Below are 22,577 nucleotides of genomic sequence, written 5' to 3' on the forward strand. Positions count from 1 at the left end.
GTGAATAAATTGTTTAAAATTTTATTTATTTATTTGAGCTCAGAAGCCTTCTTAGTTAACTTTGTTTCCTCAAAATATACACAAAGCAGTCAATCACTGACATACAGTAAGAAAGCTATAATTCTGTCAGGACCAATATCGTCAAAGATGATTGACAATTAGCATACAGTTTGGATTGGCGGTATGGTTCTGTTCTGGGCAAGAACTCCCTGCGCATCCATGCAGCCTAGCATGGATGAGAGCAGGGAGAGCAGCGATAACCCCCCCAGGGTAAACAGAACCAACATAAATGTATTGCAGATATCGTTAAAGTTCAATAATTTTATGTACACATTTTAGAATTAGTCTGATTCAAAGGAGAAGGATTCCAAGGAGGAGTTGGGGATGGAGGAGGGTAATTAGCTATTGAGCAATGCGAAAACTGCTGATAATACTGAGGGACCTTATATATGAATGCTTAGATAGGTGTCGTATTCCTATAGGTTGATGGGGATCAGCTGAGAGTCAGCTGATGCGAGCTTGACTAACGTGACCTGCCAGAACTAACGCTACGCTAGATAATTTATGTGAATAGCAGCTCAGGTCATTGACTCATTAAGAAATTAGTTCATACTGAATTTTCTGGAAGAATCTGAGAAGCTGGAGACACAAGTAAAGGTCTCCAGTACGGTCTTTCCATATAATCTCATTGCTGTCTAGGTTAAACAATTGAGATATCAAATAGATATGTGACCCTGGACCACAAAACCAGTCATAAGGGTACATCTGTTTTGAGAAATTGAGATTTATACATCATCTAGAAGCTGAATAAATACACTTTCCATTGATGTACGGTTTGTTAGGATAGGACCTATCAATATTTGGCCAAGATACAACAAAAAAATCAAAATACTGAGAAAATCACCTTTAAAGTTGTCCAAATGAAGTTCTTAGCAATGCACATTACTAATCAAAAATTAAGTTTTAATATATTTACGGTAGGAAATTTACAAAATATCTTCATGGAACATGATCTTTACTTAATATCCTAATGATTTCTGGCATAAATAAAAATCAATAATTTTGACCTATACATTGTATTTTTGGCTATTGCTACAAATATACCCCAGCGACTTAAGACTAGTTTTGTGGTCCAGGTTCACATATCATATATTTACAATATAAATCTATTGTATATTCACCCTACTGTAATGCCTTTTTTCTGCAGCACAGGACTTTTTGAAAACTTCTCGGTCATGTGTCAGGACGGTGTCGGCAGGTCTCTTCTTTCTTTTGACAAAGGTTTTACTCAAAGGCAGGAGGAGATATTGGTAAAGGAATGAGTTGACATCAGGGTTGCATTTTTATGTACGTGCTTGAGTTGACAAGAAAAACAAGGTTTCCAAAAGTCATTTATCTATCTTTCTATCTGTGCTCGTCTGGTAGATCTTGACCGTGCCATTGGAAAGGACAAGAGTGCTCAGCGCTCTATAGTAGTTCCCATGGGGCTTTGACTCAATGTTTTTCCTAGAGCGAAGGCAATTTTGCTTTAATTGGTTGTTTTAGACTCCTTTCTTGTCACACACTCAGGATAGCTCTCCGAAAACAAATAGAAAGGAAAAGTGTCTCTTGTTTTCTCCAGGGTTTTATGTGAAGCACATCGTCCGAAGTGAGGATTTTGATTGAATTGTCTGGTTTCTTCTTGCTGCATATGATGATATTGAACACATAGCTTTAAATATTAATTTCAACACAGATAAAACAGATGAATCAATTCACATTCAGTCTTCGTTTTCACATGATGAGAAAAAAAAAATTCTCTTTGTTTTGTAATTGGCTCATTTTTTTTAATTTTCAAAACTGGGTCACTGTTTATTGGAATAGTCTGTTTATCAGTTGGTGAAAACATGACTTCATGCACATCGCAGACCGAATAATTTCACTCACTGCATCATGTTTCAGTGCACTAAAAGTCTTTAATTTGCTGCATTGTTAAAATAGAGAAGCAAAAGTGAATGTTTGGTCCATTTTACTCATACTATGTAAAGAGTAGAATTTGGATTGTAAATAAGTGTGTAAAAGTGGTAGATATTAGGCATATACACAGTTCGTTAGTTAAATGGGCCGCAGATATGTGACCCTGGAGCACAAAAGCAGTCTTAAGTCACTGGGGTATATTTGTAGCAATAGCCAAAAATACAATGTATGGGTCAAAATTATTGATTTTTATTTTATGCCTAAAAATCATTAGGACATTAAGTAAAGATCATGTTCCATGAAGATATTTTGTAAATTTCCTACTGTGAATATATCAAAACTTAATTTTTGATTAGTAATATGCATTGCTAAGAACTTCATTTGGACAACTTTAAAGGCGATTTTCTCAATATTTAGATTTTTTTGCACCCTCAGATTCCAGATTTTCAAATAGTTGTATCGCAGCCAAATATTGTCCTATCCTAACAAACCATACATCAATGGAAAGCTTTATTCAGCTTTCAGATGATGTATAAATCTCAATTTCGAAAAATTGACCCTTATGACTGGTTTTGTGGTCCAGGGTCACATATATCAGTGTTATATTCACTATGCAGCATTTTATGAATTAACTTCCTACAATCACTGAAAATTCTTCTCTAAATAGTAAACAGTGCTTTTGTAAATTGCCTTTTTTTTGTAGCGACTAAGATAACATCTAAACATCTTTTCACCCATCCTCCATCTGTCATCATCATATCATTTTTACCCTTATAAACAAAGCAGCATTTTTAAAGATTTGCTTGTTTGGCTTTGTTTTGATTGGATCTGGTGTCTCCCAAGATCTGTGTGGTCTATTATATTTGTGGTATATTTATTTTTAACCACTGCTTAGGAAAACATTCAGCACATTATGATTCCTTGACTGATAAATCAGAAGGGATTCGCTTGAAATGCATGCCATGTTCAGTGACAGACATAACATTGGAGTTTCTGTTTTCTTCACAACCCATGTTTGAAGAAAACACAGGATCATAATAGAGCTAAATGTCTAAATGTTAAATGTCCCGTTTCTTCCCGCCTGCCATAGATGTCAAAGTTTTTGACAGTTGGCACGGACACCGCCGGATTATTGTCATCCCCCGTTACACCAAGGCGTGTTAGAAAGTACAGCAAGCATTCTCACTAATTTTATTACAATGGAGAAAATGCCCCACATAATGTGCAACACTAATTAAGTTTAGACCCGTGTGCCCAGTCGGAGAGCTGATGAATTAGAGCCATTCACACCATGCTCGACTGCTTTAAAATCACCATTAGCCCATGCTACTTACGGCCATAACATCACCCATTTTATGCTTTTGACCTGCTTTGCAAATGGATTCTTCATTATTTGCGTGTATGTAACGTGTGGCCGCTCATTTTTAAGGCTGTACTGAAAGACAATAAACACGTTCACAGAGTGTTGCAAATCAGAAATGTGTTTCGTTTTTCCACCAAGTTTAAAAATATGCAGCCGTTAACCGGTGAGCTTAGAGAGACAGCGAGCAGTGGAAAGCGAGCAATCCCTGTAACATCAAAGGAAAAAGCCAAGCCTTCCATTTTTAACTAATGGGTTTATTTAAGGCGTCCCCTGTCAGGGGAATGTACACTCTCATTTTGAAATGCCCTTACGGTCCAAAGGCACAATATAGAGTGTTGATCTCTGACTTTACCATCGGCTGCTGTGAGCGCGAGCTGATGTAAACTCAGAAAACAGGAAATATTAAAGACCTCCTAATGTCCTGAAGAATGTCTCAGGAATTTCATGTAGTGTCCACTGAGTCAAAAGTGGTATATAGTTAGGGACTTTGGAAGTTTTTCCAAATAGTTTTCAATCTTTGTTTCTGACAAATTAGATCTTTTCAGTATTTCAGATAGAAATGTGAAGAAGAAAAAAAATCAGATTTTCACTGTACTCTCCTGCTTCTCATATGGTTCTGCTATGAAAAAGACCCAATTCTGCAATCAAATGTGACAGATCTCAATATGAACATTCCTTATTCAGTTCTTCTGAACTCTGTACTTTTACAACAGTTGTCTCATTTCTATTCAATCTCTTTTTTTCCTGTTTTTGTAGAATTTTAGGAGGAATAGGAAGAATTTTAAGGTACATACACTCTTAAAAATAAAGGTTGTTCATTGGTATTGATAAATCCATGAAGAACATCCATTGAACTTTTCAATGCACAAAAGGTTATTTTTAGTGAAAATGGTTCTTTAGATTTCTAAAATGTTCTTTATGCTAAGAAAAAAATTTGTTCTTTTAAGAACTGTTCAAAATGGTTCTTCTAAACCCCCTTTTGGGACATTGATTTTTTCAGAATGTAGATGAAACGTAGCAGTGCATCTCCAGCAGATCTCCCGTACATCTTCTGAGCTTTGAAAGAGCAAGCAATGGGTCATCCATGCAAGTTTTGTACCTTCTAGGCTACTCTGATAAGCCACGAATAGCATCTTTTGATAAGGAAAAACCAGCAGTTGGTTTAGAAAAAAAAATAAAAATTCCAGAATGCTGCCCCAAAAAAGTATGGCAATAACCCCCTTCCAGAACGAACTCACACTGAGTTTTGTCTGTACTATATAACCACTTTATGATGAAAGAATTATATGCCTTGACTCCAGAGCCGTCCTTCAGGCACATATCTCAATTCTTGAGTGCATTCCGTCTCCTACCTAAACTCCATCCTTTTACAGTTTGGATAAAATAAACAGGCGCTTCTTAGAGCTCAGAGTTAGTATTTGATTTCCTGCATTGCTTTTTCCTTTCAAGCCTTCTGAAGGGGCTTCTGCACTATTGGCACAGACCCCTTGGGTTCCCTTTTTGCTTTGTGGTCCTTCTTAATTTCATTACTTTAGCTGTGACCTTAATTAGCAGGGACCCAACCCCAGGAAACGAAATCCCATTTTGGCAGAAAACTAAGCCCCGCTCCCTCGGAACAGAGGTAGAGGTAGGGTGACCCTCAAGAAAACGGTTCAGGGAGGCATCCTCCATTTCTCATTTCTCTCGCTCCCTATGGTGACAGGAATTCAAAAGGATTCTGTTTAAAATATTCCTGCTTGGACAGTGCGTGTGTGAGTGTGTATAGAGTCATAAATGGCGTCCTCTTTTATTTTTTTTCCCTAAAGGATTAATCAAAATCAAAATGCAATTTTAACATCAACCACTAAAGTAGGTGGTCATTAAGGCGATATTTTAAAGAATTTATTCTCCATTTTTTAAGGGGCTCAAAAAGTCTAAGACTTTTTGTTTAAACCAACACAGTAAACAATTGCTAGTAAATTTTGCGAACAATTACAAGAATTAACAAATAGCACATTGAATTAAACATGAAATTTTGTGGAACTTCAAACGACTGAAATAGTTTTTTTTGTAAAACACTCCAATAATTTGTTTATGACTTCTAAGAATACTTTTTTTTAGAGTGTAGAAATTAACTTTTTAGGATTTTGACATTTTGAAAACAAACAAAAAAAATGTCATGTAAAATTAAGAAAAAAATAATAATTTTCTGTGCTATTTCTAAGTCAGTAATCAAATGTGGATTAAAATTGATCATGTGACTCCTCACTGAAATTGCTATGCTGATAATATGAATTGCAATGAAAATATAAATGTAAAAGAGTTTTTTTCCTTTCGTTTCAATCAGACTTTTGAAAGCCACTGTAAATTTGTAGCAATGTTGATGTATAAAATACATACCTACTGTACACAGTAAACAGTACATTTTGCAAATAATTACAAAGAATAAAAAAGTAACACTTAAACGAGTTAAACATGAAACTTTTTGTAGAACTTCAAATGACTGAAATAGTTTTCTTGTAAAAAAAAAAAAAAAAAAACTCCAATAATTTTATGACTCTTTTTTTTTTTTACAGTGTAGAAATGAACAAAGTTTTAGGATATTGACACATTTTTAAAACAAAAACAAAAAACATTGTAACGTAAAATTAAGAAAAAATGTATAGTCACTAATCAAATGTCAGTTAGTAAAACTGATCATTCCTCACTGAAATTGTATAAATGCTGACAATATGCCATGAAAAAAATTAATGTAAAAAAGTTGCAGTTTTTCCATTGGTTTCGATCAGACTTTTGAACACTGCTGTATATTTGTATCAATGTTTATGTATAAAATCCCACCATTCAAGTCCTTCACGCTCTCATATTTCGGCACGCCTGTCCCCTGGCGACTTAAGACTGGTTTTGTGCTCCAGGGTCACAAATCTGCTGGATGAGGCTGACCTACATTATCTAGGTCTGTTATTCTGACTTGCACAGATTTCAGTCAGACTAATGAATTTACATGACATTTTCAGACACTTTATTTCTTTAGTCCGACTGAAAGTGCACGAAAATGCATTTGATGACATTGACTAGCATTGTTTCTCTTCAGTTTTGTCTGGAGAGCAAATGTAGACTTTTGCTGCTCACATGTTTCTCCTGAAGAAAAGTCTCTTGTAATTGGCATTTCAGAAGAGATCTTAACAATGCTGTTCAAATTTTCCAAACTGCAACGGTCAAAGGTCAGAGATCTCAATATGAACACTTCTCATTAATTTTTGAGGCCAAATGATCTTAGCTGCTTTCCAGATTCATTTTACAGCACTATAGTCTTAATGTATATAACTTGCATTGATCTTTTGAATTTTTAGGGGAAGCTTTAGGTGAAACTAATGAGCTACGAATGAGCAACATTCCTCCAGATACTCTTTTCATTGTCAACATGCAATATTGCATCATAGTTGTGTATATATAAGCATATGTAATAGTTAATCCAAGCCTTTTCATGGACTTTTTTTGAAATGTTGCTGTTTGAACATTTCGTCAGATTGGTTTAACCCTGTGGGGACAGGACCGGAAAAGTACGTTCAAGTTCCATCTTAAACAATGCAAATTGTTCTGTCATTTATTTGATCTTGCTGTATTCTCCACATCCCTCTCCCACCGTAGGCACACCAGTATCAAAGGATCAATCCCTTAACAGACCTGAGGAAACACGCTGAGTTTTATATTCAGGCCGTGAGCCAGAGAGATAGCAAAGAGAGGCAGATGGATGTCAGAGATATCAAATCAGATCGCACGGCGAAAACTCGGCTCGTTATGGGCTGTTCGGCATTATGATTCTCCTCTCCTCCTCCAAGAGTGACAAAAAGTATAATTGCTCCAGTGACTCTTACAAAGGGTATGTACAAAATAAACATGTAAACAAAAATTAAGCAGGGACGCTGTTATTTTTGTCCTGTGGGAATATGGGATGGGGTGGGGGTAGGAAGATGCCAAAGGGGGAAAAAAAAGGGAAAGATGTGTTGTCAGCTACACTCAACTGGTGTCATTTGCAGCTTCGAGGCTGGTCCTATTGAATGCCTGTAAAATAGCAAGCGTAAGACTTTATTGTAATTATGCTGGAACTAATATGCTTTTCAAAATAAGCCATTATGAGCTAATGCCGCACTGCAAAAAGCCCTGTCTGTTTTTGTCACACTGTCTTGGGTAGTTTGCAAGGTACAGCTGATATTGAGGACATTGGTTACGGTATTAAAAAAAAGCGGCTGCATTGAATTTTACCGTAATGTTGAGCTAATACTGATTCAAAGGCAATCTTAGCAGATGAGGCTGGAGATGCCTCTCTACCTCCTTCTCACTGTGTCATGGAGGCTTTTTATTATCCGCCATCCCTGACTAATTCCTGGGATTCTGATGATGTCAAAAAGCTACACTTTGAATTCTGGCTCAATCGTGCTTTTCAATTGTCTTTTTTTATAAGGATCTTTGACATCTTTTTAGGCTCTTAGCTTTGGTGATGATATATCGAACTCTAGCTGCGCAAATCACTTTTGATGCTGTTGGGTGATATAATTAAAACGATAAAGATAGATCAGGCAGACAAAGAGACTGTTTTAAATGGGATTTTCAGCAGTTAGTTATTCACCGTTACTTGGATGTGTTCCACTAACAAACGCTGCTGTATAGCATGGTACAGTGATGGTATCAGACCGTGCTACTAAATGACTAAAGTACCATGGTACTTTTATTTTAGCTTCATTATATGCTCTATTTATAAGCTCTATTTATATTTTTTATTTAGCCACATGACATAGTACTTATATTCAACATGCTTCTTTTAGAGCCCTTAGAGAAGAAAAGAGATGTCTTAAATCACTGTGCTGTTAGCATTAATGTTTTTAGACTCTTAAGTTCTTTATTGCCATTGATGGTTCCATTAAGAACCTTTAACATCAGTGGAACCTTTCCATTGGAATGTACTTTATAGTGGATTTTTAAAAAATGTTCCTTTAAGAACTTTTCATTAAAAGATTCTTTGAGTAACCAAACGTGGTTCTTTATGGCATGCAAGCTCCTGAAAAAGGGTAATATAATCATGGAAAAATAATACAAAAGGTTATTTCAGAACTGTCTTTAATTCAACTGTTAACCAGCTAGGATTTTGTAATATGGTCACATTTCTGTTAAAGATATAGTTCACCCCAAAAAGTTTTTTCTATCAAACACAAAAGAGGATATTTTGAATATAGATTTTTCCATACAATGAAGTTCAGTGGGGTCCAATGTTGTTTGAAACTCAATGTTCTTTAAAATATCTGTGTTCTGCAGAAGAAAGAAAGTCATACATGTTTAGAACATCATAGGATGAGTAAATGATGACAGAATCTTCATTTTAGGGTGAACTATCCCTTTAAGCCAACGAAAGCTAACGTAAACCACTGCTAAATTGAGCTAAATGTGTATGTTGGCTTAACTCTTGCAGATAATGAGCCTTAAATGGATGAGATTTGGCTTTAGTGATTCATGCATCCAAGAAGCAAAGAACCTACTCGTAATGGTTTATCTTCTTCTAGCCCTCTGCTCCATAAGGGTTTGGTTTTTAAATGAAATACGATCTAAAATTCGTCAGAGCATTCTGTACACCCCTAATTTTGTTGCAAATTAAGTACTCGGCACAAAGTCAACATTTCGTTAACGATCACGTTGGGCCCTGGAGGAAAAAACATTCAGGCTGTAGCACAGAATGAATGGAACATAATTAGGCTTTAATTGGCTGATAAGTGAGCAGAGGACTTTATCAATATCCCCAGAACCCTCAAATAGAATTACAGCTCGGTTATTGTGAGGCGGATTAGTCAGGATGTACCTTATTGTTTTAAAACAGGGAAGAGTTCTTGTGAATTGACCTCACATCTTCTTGGGCTTAATTGTGTTTAAAGTGCAAATTAACTGCTGCTTTTTTTTGGTCCCCTGATTAATTTGGTTAAATGTAGTGCATTTAAAACACAGAATGAGAGCCATATATATATTATGGAATAATGGCAATAATTTAGTTTATAATAGCTACACAAGAGTTTCGTATACTTTTAGCCATCTCATTTTACACTTAAACAGTCAGCTAAGTCACTCCACCCTCACATTAGCAGCTAGCAGGGACTGTATGCTTGTAGCATATTACATGTCTGCCATAACCTGAACCCATTTGGGGCTTCTGTTCCCTTGATAAAAGCTAGCATCCCAATCAGTGGATGTCTTCGGGACAGAGACGAGGCCTGTATCATGCCCCTCTCACTGCTCTATCTCTGCCAGCATCTGTTTCATTACCATAATCCTTTGCTGTTGTCAGGGGGCCTGTTGACCTTCAGTCTTGGGCTCGCAAGACGGCTGAGCTAGAGCTTGTGAGACGGCAACAACAACCTGAGTTTTGTTTCTGAGTTTTGCCCATTGATTACGTGTGTTTTGTGAAATATTTCAATACAAAAGACCTGTGGCGGGATTTGATATGGTTACAGTACTTTGTAATTAAAAGTGAAAAGGCTTTGATGCGTCAAGAGACGCAAGCGCAGGATACGCTGACAGAATCTTGCCTCATGAATCATGTGGCGAAACTGTGCAATGAAACAAAAATCACAGCGGCACGTCTTTCCCTCCCCCTCAGGACGCCGAGGTGACTTTGGAAAGTGATCCGTAGACCACTGCGCCAGTCTCAAGTGTTGTCATGGTGTGTTAGCAACAAATCGCTCTGGCGCATCCTCATGAAAACCAACAAAGGGATATCCAGGATATGTACATATTCAACTTTGTATATTCAAGATTTTCTTCGTGTGCTGGAGTGCCAGGCAGTGTTGTAAAAAAAAAAAATCAATCTTTATTAAAAGGTGGAAGATGGAGGAATTGATTTAATGAATGCGGACTCATGTCCTGCGGTCGCATGTAATCCATTGAGAATCATTGAGCCAGAGCTTGGGGAGACAAAAAGACATTCTGTGAAGACTGCTCGAGTGGTCTGTAATGATAGTCTCCATATAATCCGCTAATTCCTTGTTTAATTAAACTCCTGAGCTGGTCTGGAGACTGCAGCAGTTTGGTTCGTCTTGAAGCGGTTGCATTGCAGAAGGGAGTTTTTCTTCTATTGTTGATGTAGTTGTGCCAAATACTTGCACATGCACCAACAAGAATGCATTTGTAAATGAACAAGACCCTAGTTTGTTTTGTCTTTTATATTAATAATTTCCATGTACTTCCACATGCACCAACAAGAATGCATTTGTAACGGCCAGACATAATTGCATAATTATGCAATTATAACATAATTGCACGGCCAGAGTTTGGTTCTTTTTATTGATAATTTGCATTTTTTTCTTCTGTTGTGCATGTATTAGGTGCACCAGAATTGACATGCACCAGGAAGAATGTATGCGTGAATACTCAAGATCCTACAGTAGTTTGTTTTGTCTTTTCCATGGACTTCAACATGCACCAAGAAGAATGCATTTGTTGATACCCAACATACTTGCATGCCCAGAGTCTGGTTCTTTTTATTGATAATTTGCAGTTTAATTTCTCCTATTGTGCAAGTATTTGGTGCACCAAAATTAGGAAGAATGCGTGTATGGATACGCAAACATGCACAAACATACTTGCACGCCCGCAGTTTGGTTCTTTTTGTTGTTGGCAGTTGCATTGCACATTTTCAAGTGTACCCAATACTTGCACATGCACCAAGAAGAATGCATTCGCCGATACGAATGGACATACTCGCACGCCCATGCACATACTAATATCCACACACTAGCGCACTCCCACAGGCCTTTTTGTAACCTCTTTTCCTGGCAGCCTATGAGCCACAGAAGAGGCCTGACAAATGGGGGTTTGAGAGAGATGATCAGGCTCCGGTCTGGCAGAAGAAAACGGAGATGCAGGAAAACTCGTGTGAAGTGGTCCAGGGTGCAGGAACCTGCTGATCAGCAGTGGGCAGAGAGTGCGAATGATGGCTCAAAGGAGATTTGTCTTCACAGTGGCAGCTGTGGTGTTGCGGGGGAAGGAGATCGGAGCCCTTCTTACTGTCGTTCCCCCGTGGATGATGCAAGACCAAAGGGCCTGGAGCAAGACTCACGCTACGCTGCTTGTTAGCACTCATGCGTTTTAAGGAAGCAAATGTAAAAGTGTGATTTTTGTGACAGGACCTTTTCTATTCACTGCTGCCATGAATAGATATACAGAGGTGGCTCACAAATAAAGTATGATGCAATTTTAGGATCAATTATCATGGTACTGTATTTCAGTAATATATCTTAACGCACTCCATATCTCTCCTTACAAACGCTTCTCTTGGCTCGGTCGTAGTAGTGTTCGTCTTTGTGCCGGGGAAATACTCCTCTGGCTAAAATGCAAACTGCCAACTGCGATCTGCACTTGTCTTTGACTGCATGCCTGAAAAAAAGTAATGTAAAATATGTTGTAATATATTTCGAACACTAGCTTGAAACACAAAGAGAGGGATTCAATGGCCCAGAAGTCTCATACATTGTTATTTCAAACACTTGCTCTTAGGAGCTAGCCCCAGGCCGCTACAGAGAGAATAAGGCGGACATGCTAGAGCAAGGTGTCTGGTGTAGATTACCCTAACCCTCACAGTTACGTCCCCCAGGCCTCTCCAGGGCTCAGTGGCAGGATTATGTGTCTGAAGACTTCTCACATATGAATAAGACCCAATAAAACGGTATCTAGGGCTCCATTGACACGTCGAGATAACGGAAGCATTAATATCGCCGTGATAGCTGGTCTCGGCTTTCAGGATCATTTTCTCTTGACAAATTCATGGTATGCTGCTCTACTGGTGACAGCTGAGATTTTCAATTGCTGTACATATCAAATTTTTAAAAATAACTTGCCATTTTTTAAAGCCTCAGAGACTTGGTGCTGATGTTCAAAGCCTCTCAAAGACTTATTTCCAAACTGTGTATGCAGGTAACCGTACGGACGATGGTTCGGATGTGGAGTCGGAGCCAGACCTGCCCCTGAAAAGGAAACAGAGACGCAGCCGTACCACCTTCACGGCGGAGCAGCTGGAGGAGCTTGAGAAGGCCTTTGAGAGGACACACTACCCCGACATCTACACTAGAGAGGAGCTTGCACAGAGGGCCAAACTGACCGAGGCTCGTGTACAGGTGGGATAAGCTCACTTGCACAGATATCTGTACTTCCCCTGCACGGTTTTGCAACTGAATGTATTGAGTTTAACTATCTGATTGGCTTTTAGACCTCCTTTTGGAGTTGTTTCTTCTCTTGTCATCCAGATGCCTGTTTATTGCTGGTGTTTGTTATATTTATTTATTCAGCGGAGACTAATTGTTTGACCTCCCCTCCCCTTCGGGAGTACATCACTCTCAGTCAGATGACAGTTGGAGCTCTGCCCTATTACTTTCACCGAGAGTCTTTGGGATGCTTCCTGACAGTTTGTGAACCCTGTAGTTTTATGTAATATCACAAAGCAAATACAGTAGAATTATAGCAGCAGCTGCACTCTGAGCTAGTGTGAGACAAAAAGAGGGATGGGGAAAAAGAGAAGGGAAGAAAGAAGAGCAGACAAAATGCATTCCTGATGGATTTCTCATCTCTTCCCTTGGCCGGCGATCGCTTCCCAGCACTTGAAAGCTGGCCGCTACTTGTAAATCCCTCTACATATCAGAAAGGATCCCTCTCTTTCTCTCTGGGGACTATGTTCCCTGACAACAACATTAATCAATCAAGTGCTTGTAAAAGACTCGGCGAGGTGGGGGTAGGGGGGTCTAGGTTTCTCCAAACTCTCATCCTCATGTCGCCTTCCGTAGATCCCGGGTACCTATGTTTAGGTTCCGCACCAGAACATACACATTGACGGGGTAACTGATTTAACATATGTCTTTGTCTGTCTCTGAGCATTCAAGGAAGAAGACATATGTGTCTAAATAGTTGCTTCCACACTCTTGGGAGAATTTTGAGAGATTTATGCTATGCTTGTTTTCTTGCAATATTTCACACATGATGTATTTAGGAGACCGATTTGCATTGATTGTAGGTTTATGTCTGCTAAGCTCTGGTGTATGTAAAAGCATTCATTATTACTTAAACAGCATTTAAAAAGATAGAGGTGTCTTGGGGATTTTGAAAGGGAGAAAGGGAAAGCCCCGAGTTAAACAACTAGAACTCTACCATTCATATTAACTGTGATAATAATAAGCATAAGACCAAGGGTGTGAAAAAAACATATCTAATTGTTCAATGAAAAGCAACATGGTTGTCAAACACAAGCATCTTCTGTTCCAGCATGTTATGGCAACCAATGAGCCATATTTGTAGGTCAGTTGTTCATTTCTTGGCCCGCAAGAATCCCCTGGGGGTTCTTGACGTATTTATGGTAACTGATGTAAATGACAAGAGATAGAACCAGAAGAAAAACCTTGAACAAGGCTGAATAACAAAAAGGACACATCTCCCCCTCTCGCATAATAGGGCTAAAGGGATATCATGTGAAAAGCTGAGGTCTTCGAGCCATTGATATAATTTGTTAATGCAATTTCTCTCATAATCTAATTCTGGAACACTTTGAAAATCTCCAAAGGTCAACTCAAACCGAATCTTCCAAAAAGGTCACCCTGAGAAAGTGACTCTGCTTAAGCACAGTAAATATTGGTCATAGGTCTTCAGTGTTGTTCGCTGCTCAGTCTAGTGTTGAGGGGGGATTGTAGCATTTCTCTGTAGAGTCTATTGTGAAAGTCGATCCCCTCCCCAAAGCAGCCCCCTCCAAATGGGGATTTCATGTGTGGTTTTGCCATTGACTTTTAACTGTTAAAGGAGTCAGTCTGGTATAGTACTCATATAGATTTACTCATAAAATTGCAGTTCATCATAGCTCACACTTTGACCTTCCATTGGACTGACATTAAAGGGTACTTGATAATGCGTTTAACCCACCCAAAACACTAATTCAACGAGGTGTCCGAGTTTGGCATGAGACCCAACAAGATATTCCATGGCTCGTACGTGCCAATTTATGGCAGCTGCTTTGGCAGAGACGTTTTAGAGTGTTCTAATAAAATATGGCATGCTGTTTCATGGCAAGAATGCAGGTCTTCTTCATGCAGCTACCATTAGAGGCGTTTCACAGAAGTTCCCACTGGTTTGGCTTCGGGTATGTCGGCAGGTTTCTGTATAGAGATTCCTCCCAGGCCAGAGTGAGATCAGACCTTTGGCCGGGTTGGTGACCTGCTCTGCCACAGCTGTGCAGACTCATCCGGCAGATGTCAGTTTAGTGGGGAGTGGAGAAGAGGGCACTGGGGTGAGACAGGGGCCAAAAGAGGGGCCTCTCCACCCCTGGATCATCAACTCCAGAGCGTGTTAGACAGCCCTCCTTCTGCAGTCTCGGGGCAATGATATGCATGGCAAGTAAAATAGAGAGCAGGGTTGTAACCATTTGAAATTAAACTGAGAATGCCTTTTAAATTCCAGAATTTGAACTGATGTAACAAACAGGATGCAGAATTCAAATTCAAGTGTAATGAATTAGAACTAGATTTTTTATCTAAACTTTAAACGTGTTTCGGAAATTAAAAACGCATTTAAAATGCCTTGAAATTTAAAGGTATATATATTAGATAGATAGATAGATAGATAGATAGATAGATCTAACTACTGAATGTGTCTTGGTTTAGAATAATAAGATAATCAGATAGTTATGAGAATAACTGCACCAATAATCCTGGAGAGGTGCATTTATTTTCAAATGTGAATTCCCTTTTATTTGAAGATCTCCATCCTAACCAACTTCATCAAAACTTTAGTATATCCAGTTGCCCCAGCCTTCCTCAGATCCACTGCAGTTCTATCTGACAATTCAGGTACCCCAATCCATATCTCACCCAGACCGGTTTCAGTTTAGTTTGATGGTAGCGGGGATGTTAAAGGCTGGTGACAGGGTTATGTAGCCTTGCAGAGGCTTACTCCCTGTGGCTTCATAGTCCTGCTGCTTTACTTCCATGAGGCGAATGAGCACCACATAAATGCCATGTGACATCTGAGGAAGTCGAGCCACCACTCAGACCATTAGTGGAATGAGAAACGTTTGCAGGCCGTTCTAAGTGTTAGCTTGGTGAAACAAAGAGAGAATTTTCAACCAAGTGGAGAGCGGCAGAAAGGCTGGTGGTTGTTATAAATCATCTCCGATGAATTTAATTGCATTTTGTTCTTATTCATTTTGAAGTTTTTAAGAGGTTACGGCAGGCTCCACTTCAGTTAGCAGTCATAAGGGAGCCGCGCCGCTGGCTCATGTTCCTCCTTTCTGACATAGATCCCCTTTCACGACCAGAAAAATGCTAGCAAGAAAATCCCATCCAGCCCAACAGGCAACTCTGTTCCTGAGAGTCTTAGCTTGTGCACCATAAAATAATAAATAGGATTTATGAAGACTGTAGAGAGCAAAATTGTTGCAATGCATCAGTGAGAATGTTCTAACAGTTTCGCATTATTAGAATTTAAATTACTTTCTTTTAGACGCTTTGTATTCGTTGATTCTTATCTAAGTAATCCCAGTCTCCTTTTTGCAATTCGCGTTCCCACTAATGTTAATTAGCATAGCGACAGACAGAGAGAAAAAGAGCGAGAGAATTCAAGCGGGCCACAGAAGAAAAGATTTGTTTGATGTAGTCAACACATTGCTTGTTAGACTGAAGTTGGTTAAATCACATTTGTTGGTATAAAAACAGATGTCGCCCTTGTTTAATGTTCATTCCTTTGAAACACGAGGTGAATGGCCTGAAAACTTTTAAAAGTATCCCTTAACAACATTTTCCTTAAGAAGAAACAGGTTTGAGTGGAGACTGTTGTTGTATCCAACACTATCCTGGATTTACGGGCGACTGTTTGCAGTGACTTATTAAGTGCACACGTGTGGATGTGTTTTGGTGTACACAGCGGTCTCACAAGCAAGGGACTTGAGGTGCAGGAAACATCCCGTAAAAGACAGGAATAAGAAACATTGTGAGTGTGCACACAGGTTTATCCTGTTTATCCGTGACAGGTGTGTGCAGTAAACACAAATCTCCATAGATTCCTGCATTGGACACAGGGACAGGCCTGAGCCCAGACGATGCTCTGTCTTTGGGTTTATAGTCTAATGATTGAAACAAATGCACACATGATCAGCTAAACACACAGTTTCTCACACACTTCACGATTTGAGGTGTGCAGAAGCTATTTATTGAACTTTGGTTGATTAAAATGGGGTTATGCACTCAAAAAGAATCATTTACTCGCCATTTCAAACCTGTATGACTTACTTTCTTCTGCAGTACCAAAAAAGATGTATTATATAAAGCGCTATGAAGAATAAGAATAATAAGCGCATATAAAGAATATGTAAACGCTATATAAATGAATGTGACTTGAGTTTCACTGTAAGGAAAGTCAGAAAAGACACTGAAAAAAGTACAAAAAAGACAGATATTATTTCAAAATATATTTTTTGTGTTCACAGAATGAGAGTTATACAGGTTTAGAATGAAATAAAGGAGAATAAAGTGCATGATTTTCATTTTTGGGTGAACTGTCCCTTCAAATAAATCGTGCAAATGTATTCAAATGCATAATCCTGCATTAATGGAACTTTTTTATTATTTTTATTTATTTATTTAGCATTATTTCGAACTGTTTATCCTGTATCGGCCCCATTGTTTCAGCTTTCTCCCTAAGAACTGCTGTCAGTGGACGGCGCTGAAGTGGTTTTGGTGTGGGCTGGATGAAAACCGTCTCAGTGGAGGAATTAGGCTGGATTGCAGACAGCAAGAGGGGGAATCTGGGACTGTTCAAGGTGACTTTGTGATTGGGTTCCAAATCCAGCTCAGAGGGTACGACTGGAGCGATTCAGAAAACACACACATAATAATCTCGGCAAGGCGCTATGATGACGCATCCCTCTGTGCTATAAAACAGAACTGTATTTACTTAGGCATATTGGGCTTAATGTTTAACTTGATAGAGTTAACTCGTGCACCTCTGTGACGCCACGTTGCTTTCAAAAGCAGCAAATTCACTTAGACAGATATGCTTCACAGGCTGCTGCTGTGATTAAGGCAGACGGGAGCACATGGTAAAGCCACAAGATCTGCTGGCTGCGTCGTAAGTGCTCTGACCACAGGGATGCAGGCAGCTCGCTGAGAATGATGCATCCTAAATCTCTTTATGAATTGCCATAGCATTACGCATCTTACAGATTGTGTGGTAATGCATGTGCACAGTTTATGTGTGAGGATGAAAGATGAAGCAAAAAGCCAGAGAAGAAACAAGCCAGGAACAATGTTCCTGTAGAAAAAATCACAACCTAAATCTCTGTGAAGTGACGAGAGTAAATTAACTTTTGCTTAAAGATTTCACAAGCATCTTAAGAAAAAAAAAAATCTTAAGGCAAGACACTACAGACAAAAACACTGATTTTCATGCACTGGTCAGTTTTGACATTTTGGGCTGGTATTTTGCATCTATAATGTCTTCTTTCAGATTGGTGGAAAGGAAACATCCAAAATACACTTTTAAGTATTTTATTACACTTTATCTGTTTGCACCTGTAGATTTCATTTACAATACTAATCTTTAAAGCCTGTTTTGTCAAAATGAATTTTTTTATCTCCTGCGCTGAGCCAGAAATCTACACTTCAGCACTTCTATATTTTGATGGTTTTTACAGAGGGGTTTGTTCATTTATCATTCGATTTATATTATATTTTATCCCTAAAAACATGGAGTGATAAAAAGAGATACAAATTATTTTTGTAAAAACTTTAGGTAACACTTTAGTATAGGGACCAATTCTCGCTATTAACTAGTTGCTTATTAGCATGCATATTACTAGCATTTATTAGTACTTAATAAAGCACATATTCTACATGACCATATTCTACATCCTTATTCTTACCCTATACCCAAACTGAACAACTACTTTACTAACTATTAATAAGCAGCAAATTAGGAGTTTATTGAGGCAAAAGTTGTAGTTATTAGTGAGAACTGGACCTTAAAATAAAGTGTGACCAAACTTTAATATGTGAACAAAATGAAACAAGTGTTTTGAAGTTGACTTTATCTAATCTTCATATTTCTGTTCTGGAAATGTACGCAAATTAGTGCATATTTAGTTAGACAATGCATTATTTGCATATTTAAACAAAACATTTTAGAAAAGTTGTAATACAAAACAATTAATCTAGTGTGATTAATAAACGGAAAGCTATTGTGATACTTATTATTTTAACCTATTCACCTGTTGTGTCATATTAAAAGGGGGACATTCTATATCTCTTTTTATCATGCCATAAATCAGAATACTGTCAACAGACAGAAAAAAACATGACTTAAATCAGACAAATGTCTTGAATGAAACTCTAAACAATGCTACGAACTATAAAATATTCCTCGCTGATGTCACAGAAGTAAGTATCTGAACTTTGCGGCAGAAGAAAGAAGGCCATCAGGATGAAAGGATGAAGGGGTGGAGAGTGGGGTTCAGAGGTCAAGGGTCAGGAGGCACAGCAGAGCGGGACACTTTTGGGTTGGTGGGGGAAGGACAGCCTTCTTCCATTCTTCATAACCTGTTTGTCCGATTCCCAGTAAGAGATCCGTTCGAATCCCAGCACATGCATTCCCCGAGCTTCTTCAGGACGCGAGACCATCCTTTATCTGTCTGCTACACCAGGTTCAGGCTCAAGACAGGCAGAGGGGGTGAAGCGTCTCCTCCTAAACCCTTTGAGAGGATGACGGTCGGGTGGGGGTTTCACTTTCTGAGAGCGTAAGAAAGAAAGATTCGAATCCGACGCATGAAAGTTGGCGAGCCATTGAAGTCATCTGAATGAGATGCTAGCTGTTAGTGGCCTGACAGTTTTGCACATGGACAATGTAAGCTGCGCTTTGTAAGAAAGAGCCAGCGAGTGTGTGTGTGTGTGTGTGTTTTGTAGAGTGTGTCTACGGTGTCGTTGCATCAGAATAGAGTGTGTCCCTGTGTGCATACCATGAAAGTGGAGCTCTTAAAGGCACGTTTAAAAAGGGACGCCCACTCTTTGTGGACACTTTTCAGCCTGGTGTATTGAGAGGCCTTTGTCTCCACCTTTCATCTGGACGCACAATGGACCGGCCCGTTTTAAACACAACGCTAGATGAACTGCCCTGACAGTGTATTAAACGCGGATGAACTGCCAGTGCATGGCATAGATCAATGTCCTCCAAGCTTTCGCATACACAGGGCTCCGGTCTTGTTCCTGTGGAATAGAGCGGGCTGCTTTCAGAGACGCTAATTATATTCATGTTTTGATGGCGGAGAAGCTGGTTTAAAATGTGCAAATTGTTGTCGTTTTAAGACGACTGTCTGAAATCAATCTGCTTTGAATGGACATTTGTTTTGGTCGGACTTAAACAAAAAAGTTTTTTTTAACACTGAAAAGCGACACATTTTGCCTTTAAGTAACAAAGCCATTTGAAGAGTGACTTCCTGAATAATGTAAACTGAGAATCTTTCTTTTTTTAGTGCCTCTAATGATAGAAAAATGACCCACTTTACCTTTAATCCTGCTGTTAATAAAACAGGTCCTCCATTTGTGTTAAAGGGTCAAATTGACCCTAAATGATCAAATATATATTTCATATTTTAGTCTTTGACACAATAGTAAAGTCAAGACAAGTCAAATGTATTTGTGTAGCGCTTTTCACAGTACACATTGTTTCAAAGCAGCTTTACGGAAAATCATGATAAAATCATTATAATATAGTGGATAACACGTTAGAACTGGGCAATAATATAGTTACATTTTGCAACAATACAAGCAATCAAGCTGTTGAGAATTGCTACTATATATATGCATATATAGTATATATCACCTTATGCAATATATGTTGGCAGGTAAAGTTGGACTTAAATATCTAACTTTATATAAAGAGCAGCATGGTAATATAATTATTTTATGTCATGAAATAATAATAATAAAAAAAAACAGGCAGCTGAGATTTGCTATATAGTATTATTTATTGCTTTAAATGAGTATGCTGTATGTATGTGTATAAATTTGTGTATCTGATATTGGATATTTGGATATGCATTTCCAATTTTGTCGTTTGTCTGTTTTTTGCATCACTCTTCATGATGATTTTTGATGAATTGCATGGAAACCAGTGGCGGTCAGTTTGACGGCTAACACCATCATAGGCACACAATTTGTATAGCCTTTCCAAAACACACATACAGTACAGGTGCATCTCAATAAATTAGAATGTCGTGGAAAAGTTTATTTATTTCAGTAATTCAGAAACATGCACATTTATGACCCCAAATGAGGAAAAAAGTCTCAAAATTTCAAGAACAGTCAAATAGTTTAACCAATTTCAGGTAGTTTTAAAAAGCTTCCACACACAAAAGGAAGTTTTTGTCCATAAAGTGCTTTTTATAGAAGCTCAAATGTTTTTTAAAATCAATTGTCCGTTTATTTTATCTGCATTAATTCAGTAAAACCAAACAGTTAGTATTATAGCTTGATATGAAGCAGTATGTTAAAGATGTGACGGATGTCTGTGTGTGTACGTGCCCGTGTGTGTGTGTTTCAGACAACACCGCTGCAGTAAAAGTCCTCTAGACTCTCTTTAAAGTGTCCCACAGGTAGATAAACATACTCAAGATGTCTGTGGAGGAGATGTGTGGGCTACCTCTGACCTGTTTACGACCTCTCGTCTCTGATGGCAGCTCAGAGCAGCCTGTTTATACAGATCACAGCTTTAGCCACTTAACTAGAACAACAGGGACCTCAGTATATGCTAAGAGGCAGTTTCTCATGAGGACACGCTCTCTGCCACACACATGCCCATGAACCTGTCTGGAAGACTGCTGATTGCTTTCAACTACATGTCATGTGGATGAAATCTTGCTTAGAAATGGGTGTTTGTGTTCCACAATCGTCAGTCTCCTTTTTTTTTAAATGCATTTCCATCTTTTATTAGGTCTGGTTCAGCAACCGAAGAGCAAGGTGGCGCAAACAAGCGGGAGCAAATCAGTTGGCAGCATTCAACCACTTGTTGCCCGGAGGCTTTCCACCAACCGGCATGCCAACCTTATCCACCTATCAGCTTCCAGAGTCAACGTATCCCAGCACCACTCTCTCACAAGGTAGTATACTGTACAGTAATAATCCATAAACCTCTATAGATACACACTAACATTCAAAAGTTTTTTTGTTTGTTTTTTTTGCAAGGATGCATTGATCAACACTGACAGTAAAGACATGTATAATGTTCCACAAGATTTTTATTTCTAATAAATGCTGTTCTTTTGAACTTTCATCAAAAAAGTTTCCACAAAAATATTAAACAGCACAACTGTTTTCAACATTGTTAATAAAAAAATAATAAATTGTTAATAATAAACCCCAGAAGACTAGAGTAATGATGCTGAAAATTCAGCTTTACATCACAGAAATATATGATATGATATGATATAATAATAAAAACATTTGAATATAATAAACATTTAAATATATTAAATAGAAAAAAATTACATTGTATGTATTAGTGTATGTCTCATAGTATTACTATTTGTACTGTATTTTTGAACAAATAAATGTAACGAGTCTAAGACACGTCTTTCAAAAACATAAAATAAAATCTTACCAACTCTTTTGAACGGTATATAACCCTGCAAAAACAATGTGCTTACAACAAAAGCAGTACTGCTTTATTGGTATAATGGTATCAGATGATACTGAATGTGTACCATATTCATTGCAATACCATGGTGCATATCCAAAACAATATGTGACCCTGGACCACAAAACAAAAGTCATAAGGGTCCATTTTTCGAAATTGAGATTTATAAATCATCTGAAAGCTGAATAAATAGGCTTTCCATTGATGGAAGGATGGGACAATATTTGGCTGAGATACAACTATTTGAAAATCTGGAATCTGAGGGTGCAAAAAAATCTAAATATTGAGAAAATCATCTTTAAAGTTGTCCAAATGAAGTTCTTAGCAATGCATATTACTAATCAAAAATTAAGTTTTGATATATTTACAGTAGGAAATTTACAAAATATCTTCATGGAACATGATCTTGACTTTACTTAATATCCTAATGATTTTTGGCATAAAAGAAAAATCTATAATTTTGACCCTTACAATGTATTTTTTGGCTATTGCTACAAATATACCCCAGCGACTTAAGACTGGTTTTGTGCTCCAGGGTCACATATGGTGTTGCCACAGTACCAGATGTAAAAATATTCCAGTA

General features: G+C 38.1%; 1 protein-coding gene across 2 annotated transcripts in view; it reads left to right on the forward strand.

Annotated features, from left to right (window-relative positions):
• The window catches only part of pax7a (paired box 7a), a 60,509-nt gene that overhangs the window by 11,302 nt on the left and 26,630 nt on the right, over positions 1 to 22,577 (forward strand). For both annotated transcript variants that reach the window (XM_016518382.1, XM_016518383.1), the window contains exons 5-6: positions 12,254 to 12,453; positions 21,293 to 21,458. In XM_016518382.1, coding sequence (XP_016373868.1) covers positions 12,254 to 12,453; positions 21,293 to 21,458 — 366 coding nt within the window. The remainder of the gene's footprint in view (positions 1 to 12,253; positions 12,454 to 21,292; positions 21,459 to 22,577) is intronic.

This window comes from Sinocyclocheilus rhinocerous, unplaced genomic scaffold (assembly GCF_001515625.1).
Source record: "Sinocyclocheilus rhinocerous isolate Xijiao unplaced genomic scaffold, SAMN03320098_v1.1 scaffold147, whole genome shotgun sequence".
In the NCBI taxonomy this organism is placed as follows: Eukaryota; Metazoa; Chordata; class Actinopteri; order Cypriniformes; family Cyprinidae; genus Sinocyclocheilus; species Sinocyclocheilus rhinocerous.